This window comes from Eufriesea mexicana, unplaced genomic scaffold (assembly GCF_001483705.2).
Source record: "Eufriesea mexicana isolate 0111107269 unplaced genomic scaffold, ASM148370v2 scaffold5018, whole genome shotgun sequence".
NCBI classification, from domain to species: domain Eukaryota; kingdom Metazoa; phylum Arthropoda; class Insecta; order Hymenoptera; family Apidae; genus Eufriesea; species Eufriesea mexicana.
Genome location: NW_016912973.1, coordinates 63,125 through 71,299, shown reverse-complemented (window position 1 = coordinate 71,299; position 8,175 = coordinate 63,125). Strand labels below are relative to the sequence as shown.

Below are 8,175 nucleotides of genomic sequence, written 5' to 3'. Positions count from 1 at the left end.
CGCTCTTCCCATATACCATGCATGTACATAATCAGTTGGTTCCTTCGACCGTGCTCTTGACCGCCAGCTACCATTCTGTCCACCATTTTTGGTGCGCTAACATTGTGCCTCGTGACAGGTCATTGACAAGTGTTTTGCAAAAGCCGTAAGAAAATGCGGAAGAAGATTCTCCGTTCTAAAATAAGAAAAAATGGGATCTTTACATCTTGGAAGAGCTTCATATACGAGGATCGAAAATCCACAAAATGCTTTTTATAGTTCTAACCGATAGTATAGGATTAGCCACGTGTTGCATCCAGGAATCATTTCCGTGATATCGTTATACAAGACACGTTCCTTAGGCTGCAGTATTCATGTGTGCATAATTATTCATCGACAAGATGCGTCTCATGGGACACAATGTAATTAGCTACTTATTATTAAAATAAGACTCGACGATTTCCGGATGGGAGATCATTAACGAGTTTCTCGTGAATAATTATCCTTGTTCTGAGGAGAAGATTCCTGAAAAGGAGCATCACTCTGTCCACCTTCGATGGAAGATCCACTATGGATCAATGAGATATAATTAGAGTGTATTTTACATAGAAATATTATACGGTTATCTGTACACAAGCGTGCACGTCAACACGACTCGTGGTTACGTAGAACACGGAGACAAAGCGAAACGAAAACGACAACGACGTCGGCTCTCTTGCCCCGTGACTTTCTCACAGTGCCGTAACTAGTCTATATTGTCGAGGGTTGTCAAAGATTTCTAGCTAATCACCTTGTCTTTATGGTCCAATGTTTTTTTATGGAATCTTCATAAAGTCCCTTCTCCATTCGAACCGTTAACTTCGTCGTAGATGCATTAGAAACTCGTGAAGAATGAAAAGTCCAATGGGAATCTAAACGTAGATTCGAGATTCGTTTTACTCTTTCCTATATAAAACAACAAATTTTGTTAGAATATTATAAAGTTGGAAAGTACGGCGAGTTTTCAGATAGAGTACCAAAGAAGCTTTTTCTACTTTACTTTAGGGATCTGTGTTCTTACCAAAGGAAAAATAAATTGTTAAAAGTGCAATCACCTTCGATTACTTGTTCCACCTCGCAATGACGTTTTTCTTTCTGCTTTCGTGAAAGATTACCACCGTGATACTGGACGTTATGGCCACAATTTTTTTCGATTCATCGAGAGATAAGTGTGGTTTCGTAAAGCATAGGTAACAGAATTACGAAAAGCACAGTAATCGCATAGCTGAAAACTACCAGCGTATGTATACTTGTAAATCCTTTTACGTAAGTGCGACTACATTAGTTACATGTTCCCCGATTACTGCTGTTGGCCGATTATTATCTCTAATGACAATTTCAGCCGTATACATATAAATATTTAAAGAAAGATACTATTTAATAGCCACTTGATTTAATCGTTCCAGACAGATATTACTTAATAATAAAAAAAGAAAGAACTCGTTCCGCTATGTACGTTACGACCAAATACTTTTGACTTATTAACGCAAAAATGCAGACAAGAATAAAATGCAGTGAAGTATATAAAGAAAAAGGTATCATAAAGAAAATAATGTTCCGAAAGGAAGTCTCTGGGACGACAGGTACGAGTCTCATTCACTGATTTATTCTTCGAAACGCAGCTCAAATTTTTTCACGTATATACCGGGTGATGTTTTAAAAATCTGTTAAATTTGATCGATTGTTTTGCTGACTCTATATTGATCAAGGAATTAAATTCCTGTTGAAGCTACGAAAATCAGTAACAGAACTGACTGTAAGCATAGGAAAATTGAATGATGTTGAAAAACAATGGTGACTTGAAGAAGTTGGCAGTGGGCGTTCGTGTGATACGAAAAGTTATCTGTACCCGGCAATATGCATAAATTTATTAAACGATAAGTACAGTAAACGATTTCCCTCGCTACCAGCAATGGCACCGCTTCATCGAATCAATGTCGACGAAAAGGAAACTTGTACGTATGTATCGTGCATTTGTCGTGACATCAGATACATTTTCGTTGTACGAATACAAAACAAGTTAACTGTGATACGGCTACGGTAGAACGAACTATGAGACCTTTATGACGTTTCGTAGTATCCACAGGGCACCGTTCCCATTGTGTCCTTGAGTTAATTCATTACGTGACATCGGAAGTTTGATTTATCCGTTAAAACCGTTTCCAGTGTTTACAATTTTAAATTATCGATATTTTGAAGTCTGTGCAATTCTGTAGTCTATAATTTACGATTTGACGAATAAAATAGAATTTCAACAGTATATTCCTGTAACTTATTTACTTTCCCAAGAAATTGTCACTTATGTTTGATATTTAACACTGCAAGAAAAAGGAAAAGAATTAAAGATAAGTAATAAAAAAAGCATCGTTGAAAGAAGAAACGCAGAACAATACCTATAACACACAAGGCAAAGAAGCGCGAATTGATGGAGTTTGAAATCTTAAACACCGCGAGTCACGTGAAAAACAGAAAGCGCGAAGAGGAAAAATGTTTTCACCAGAAATATGTACAATCTATGATCGCCTTTCTGTTAAAGGAACGTTGCATTTGCCAGCGTTGTCTAGATCACAAACAGACCTTCACGTTTGCCTGTGTTCTTGATCTATCCTCGTCTATCTATTGCCTTTCGCTATTCCGCTCGTATTCTCTCGTACAGCGTAAAAATGCCGAAATAGAAAGTCTCGTGCCTCTGGTTTAAAAAACTTTATTCTTTTCCTTTTTTGTCATTTCGTAAATACCGGTACGACACAATGAGACAATTAAAAAGACACAGACACTTTTTAGGACGCGAAATAGTAGTGTAATTGAATGTTTTCACTCACCGACAATGATGAATTATCGTACGAATCGGCGATTGACGTTTCTACACCGTCCTCCGCTTTCCCTGGATGTAATCCACCTGTTCCGACAACACAGAACCGACCAATGCGAATGAGAAAAATTTGTTTGAGAGATCAGGCGGGCCTAGCGAGTAGACAGCTCCCTCTATTAGTGAAACATACATTCGCCGCCATATACAATTACTTGGGTAGCCATGTTTAATCGTCGTATGGCGGCATATTTGAGATAGTCAAATTTGGTTAAGGAAACCTAGTGTGCAATTCTAAAAATAAATTATATATAAAATATACCTCTGTCTTAAAGTATAATCCAAATGCTCATAGTTATTTTTGTTTGTACTTTCTATTATATTTTCTTGCATCGAAGAATGATATTGAAGAATGTAATTCCTTCGTTGCATGAAGTTTTACAAGCATATATACCATCGTTTGCTACATAAAATATTAGATGAATAGGTTTACAATTTCTTATAGAACATTATAATACTTTCATCGTACCTTATAATAAGAAAAAAGTAGATAGTTTACAAGTGCCCTTGACCGTTTTAACGTGGACGGTACTGTTAGTTGCTCTAACATTCAACATGGCCACCTGATATGTAGCAGACGATACAGGTGGTATGAAAAATTGTAAATAAAATTCAGTTCTGCCTTTAATTATGAGTGGACGTGTGCAGAAAGAAAGTGCCGATGATTCTGATCGTATTGACGATGCTGTGGATCCTAGAGTGCAGGTAAACTAATGCGTTCTTCGGAGAATAATTTATAGACTTTCAAGCCTAGCTACTTGCGATATTGACATTTCCACATTGCTTCAAATAAAACGCATAATTACATTTGGTGTCGAATAAAAATGGATCTTCATCATTTATATTCTTTTCTTTCCAATTTATTACGAAAAAATGTAATTCTTTCGTAAATGTACTTCATTTTTATTATATGTACTTCATAAAATACTCAATATTATTTTTCAGTCCCATTTTTTTTTATTATTCATTTGCTGTAGTAGTTCTAAATTAATCCCTTTTGTTAATCTGTAAAATAATAAATATTATGTTATTAAATGAATGATATTTTGTTATATAGAACAATTTCTTTACATAATAATTTTTGTTTAAGTTCTTTATTAATATTACAGTTAGTTTTTTCATAAAGGATTATCATTTTAGATTGAACTTGAAAGATTGAATACTGCTACGGATGACATCAACAAGCTTGAAGTTGATTTGGATGTAAGTATAATAAACTATCCTTACAAATTCAACATTTCTTTGTTCTAGTAATTTTTGATTGCAATGAATTAAAATAAATGTATCCCTTCTTGGGGGACCAAATTAGTAGTAAGTTTTGAAACTGGTTGTGATTACATTTCATTGAGGTGATTGCTATAAAGCGTACGAGTAAATGGATAATGGCTTCAAAGATCATCTTATAGTCATTTATAACATGGCGTAAAGAAACACTATATGACTTGAAATTTCATGTCTATCTAATTTATCAAAATGAATTAAGATGCTCAAAAACATGAACTATGTTTCAATCATTGGTCATTAAATAGATTTTTGTTTCTAGGAAGCAAGAGCAACTTTTAGAGAATTACTTTGTGAGTCAACGTTAAAAATTGATAGCTTAGCTAAGAAACTTGGTGCTTGCATTGAAAAATCTAGACCATATTATGATGCCAGATTTAGAGCAAAAGAAGTAAGAAATATTTTCAATCAATATAGTTGCAGTATTATATTTTCAATTACACAATTCCTAATTTAATTTATACTTCAAGGCTTTACATGAAACCCAAAAGGCTGCAATTAGATTTGAAAGAGCTAATAGTCAGCATGCAGCAGCAAAAGAGATGGTTTACTTAGCTGAAGAAGGGTTAAGAACAGAAGGAAGATGTTTTGACCATGCTTGGCAGGTAATTTTCATAATATTTGAATCAAGTTATTGACTCAAAGTTTGTAATGCTAATAATTTGTATAGGAAATGTTAAATCATGCAACTGCCAGGGTTAATGAATCTGAACATGAAAGAGCTTTGTCAGAAGCAGAACACAGACACACTACTGCTCTATATCATAAAGCAGAACATGAGGTGCAAAGCTTGCAAAGTGAACTAAAACGCGCAATTGCTAAGTCTAGGTGTGTACCTAATGCACCTTTGTTATATCTTAGCTAGTGATATTGAATGATTTTCTAGTTCATTTAATGATGCATGGAATGTATTGCATTTAATTATTTAATACATATTTCGATTTTAGAATCTAATAGTTTGATAATAATGTTTTCCTGCCCCATAATTTTTAATATTCTTATTTACTTTCGACCCATACTACTATTTAATGATTTATGTTCATTATCATTTTTACTGTGTTATGTTAATTTTATATAGATATTAGAATATTTATGTCTTTTGGTTTATATTCATGTTGGCAGTATGGGTGCACGTCGCAGCTTGCTTCTGATAAACAGTATCGCCTACAGACACAACTTGCTCATGTTGTAAGTAGGATAGACATTATTTTTTTATTTTTTTTCACGATGTTTATTTTATATGTCTGCTATGGATAAACCCCGTTTTAACAGTCTATGTTCTGAACTACCACTTTATGCACGAATTATATTTTTATGAAATATTTGAGAGATAAGTATCTTAATATAAAAATTCTGCTTTACCGAAATATGCTTCTTATGATTCATTTCATTGCATATAATTCAAAAATACATTTCATAAAGATAAAAATCTCTTCTTTAAAATGCAATGTATATTCCAGACTCTATTAATTATTAATTGACTTATCACATAGGCCATATTATGAAATGAAAGCACATTTTAATCAAATGCTTGAAGAACAAAAGTTAAGAGTAAGTGCATTAGAAAGTTCAGTGGGTGAAGCTAAAATGACTTATGCTGAAGCACTAAGAAACTTAGAGAAAATCAGTGATGAAATTCACAGGGTATAATTCTTTTGTACTTCTTTGTAAAAGTGCAGTGTTGTTAAACAATGCCTAAACTATTGCTGATCATTACTTACAGACTAGAAAGTATGATGGAGCAGATGAATTTGATAAATCTTCAAGAGATAACATTGACACAACTTCCCTACAACCTGCTGCAGCAACTTCAACTGATTCTAGTGTTACTGGATCACCTGATAGTACAGATTACACTAGCGACGAATATTTGCGCCTTCCTGATAAGATGAGTCCTAATACACAATGTCCTATGCCTACAAGGGTAATTATATTTTATCATATCAATAAAATGTATAAGATCATTTTTATTAATGTATTTATTTATGTCTTTATTCAGATCGATAGAGAACCTTCTTCTGAATATTTGGGCCTAAACAACTTAAACCTCTCATCGACAGAACCTCGCAAATATATAAAGCGAGACCGTCCAAAAAGCATCGCAACAACCGACACGAAACATATCATAACAATAAATCAAACAAGCTCTTCAACTTCACGGCTGTCAGACTTGTCGAATATTCTTTCTCCAATAGAAAAAAGAGTGAAAATACAAACACCAATAGATACAAAGGACACTAATACTACTATACCCAATGGAGAGGAGTGGACAGAAATTAGTTTAAATAATTCTCCAGATGAAATGTACTATAATACTGAAATATATTGTGACGAAGAGGATCAAATTCCTTACAAACCACTACCGATGGATTTAAGTCCAGAAGGTAACAATCCACCAACCAATGGTGCAAATATTCAGTCATTTGGTGAAGAATCTAGTCGAAAGAAATTAATAACTCAAAAGTCATTGCCTGCTATGCCAAAAGGAAACGAAGTTAGTTTAAGCAATGAAAAGAAAACAGAAGTAACTAGGAGTCCATCAGTGAAAAGTAAAAGCAAACTCGATACTAGTTTAACTAATTGGATAACCAGAAGTTCAGCTGGTGGTGAGGCTAGTGCAGGCAGTTCAGGTAAATACATTAGGCTATACATTTCTAAAAATGTAATGTATCTGTAAATATGAATACCAAATTATATTAATTATTATAGCAAACTCAAGTAGAAGACAATCTCTTGATATGTTATGGAGTGCTGGCACTGGAGAACGAGTGAAAGAATTACTCAGTCATGGTATGATGATGTTGAACATATCTAGCCTAACGGATCGACGTTCCAATGAACCAAAGATAGCAGAGAGAGATAAGGAGAAATCTGAAAAGTCAGAGAAAACAGAAGGAAAAGGGAAAAAAGTTCCTAGTCCATTAGAAAAGACAATGACCTATCTTAATGCAGACGAAGAGACATCCGATAGTGAAAGTTTAGCGAGGTACGTATCCTTTGGTAAATATCTTGTCATATGAATCATTTTACCCTCATTAATTTGATTGTATACAAATTAGCGTGGAAATGTTGACGGAGGATCAGATTTCTTCACTTATGATGGAACCCGACATGAATCAAGTATGTCAAGAAATTCTAGGAACTCCTTTAGTTGAAGTGTGTCCATTATTGCAACAACTACAACAACAACAATAGCACTCCATTTCTTGACGTTACTAATTTAATTGAATCGAAAAGATACAATAGAAAGTGTTCAAAAACCACGATAACAGAACGAACTAGTTAAGGAATAGGTTTATTTATCATTAAAATTAGTGTGCAATTAGTTCCTGCACTTTTATTACGCGTATAGGATAGAAACAGAAGATTTAATTTTCGAGCATGGATCTTTTTTTTCTATTTCGTAGGTTCATTGCGATTGGAATCGCTTCAATAAATTGTTATACACAATAATTACGTTTTACTTAAACTATAGATAATTTGTACATATTTATCTTTTATAGAAGTTTTAAATTCCATATACCAATATTTAATTTTAATTTTCGACGTCGCGTTAGATTTATTTACGTGTAATAAGTTAATATACTCTGAAGGACTTGATCAGTAAATGAAGCAATATATAGCGCATCATAGGTAATTATAGATAAAAAATCATTTTCCGTTAATTATAATTACATTTTAAATTCGCTTATAGTTACATATTAAAATATCGGTAGAATAACAGTTAGTTAAATTTTCCATCAATTATTAAAGATCCACCGATTAGAAAATCTTTTGTCTCTCTGTGTTAAGAGTACAACTATATAAGAAATTCATTTTTTATATTGCCGAGTATGCAAAAGCAAATGCCAGTCAGAAATTAAAATATAATAGTTATAATCTTGGTAATGTTACATGCTCTTCTTCAAATTACTACGTAGAACTTTGTTAGATATGATGATATGATTCTAAATAGAAAATTGGCGGCTTTGACAAGCATGTTGTTACACATACCAAGCTTTAATATA

General features: G+C 33.4%; 2 protein-coding genes across 4 annotated transcripts in view; one reads left to right on the top strand and one right to left on the bottom strand.

The window, feature by feature from the left end:
* LOC108551805 (PTB domain-containing engulfment adapter protein 1) overlaps window positions 1-2,967 on the bottom strand; it is a 15,801-nt gene extending 12,834 nt beyond the window's left edge. Inside the window, exon 1 of one of the 2 annotated variants that reach the window (XM_017906089.1) lies at window positions 2,841-2,967. The gene's annotated coding sequence lies outside the window, so the exon portion shown is untranslated. Of the gene's footprint in view, window positions 1-769; window positions 893-2,840 lie in introns of those variants that run through there. The other variant, XM_017906093.1, reaches the window with a different exon arrangement.
* A 471-nt stretch (window positions 2,968-3,438) lies between these two features.
* Window positions 3,439-7,438, top strand: LOC108551785 (uncharacterized). 2 transcript variants are annotated; one of them, XM_017906051.1, is made up of 11 exons: window positions 3,439-3,592; window positions 4,028-4,090; window positions 4,431-4,559; window positions 4,639-4,773; window positions 4,839-4,996; window positions 5,291-5,356; window positions 5,662-5,812; window positions 5,892-6,092; window positions 6,168-6,798; window positions 6,878-7,154; window positions 7,228-7,438. In XM_017906051.1, exons 1-11 carry the CDS (start codon window positions 3,518-3,520, stop codon window positions 7,361-7,363), a joined length of 2,022 nt encoding a protein of 673 aa, XP_017761540.1. In that variant the 5' UTR covers window positions 3,439-3,517; the 3' UTR covers window positions 7,364-7,438. The 2 variants fall into 2 exon arrangements, with proteins under 2 accessions (XP_017761540.1, XP_017761541.1); XM_017906052.1 differs by lacking the exon at window positions 5,291-5,356.
* The last annotated feature ends 737 nt before the right edge of the window (window positions 7,439-8,175 follow it).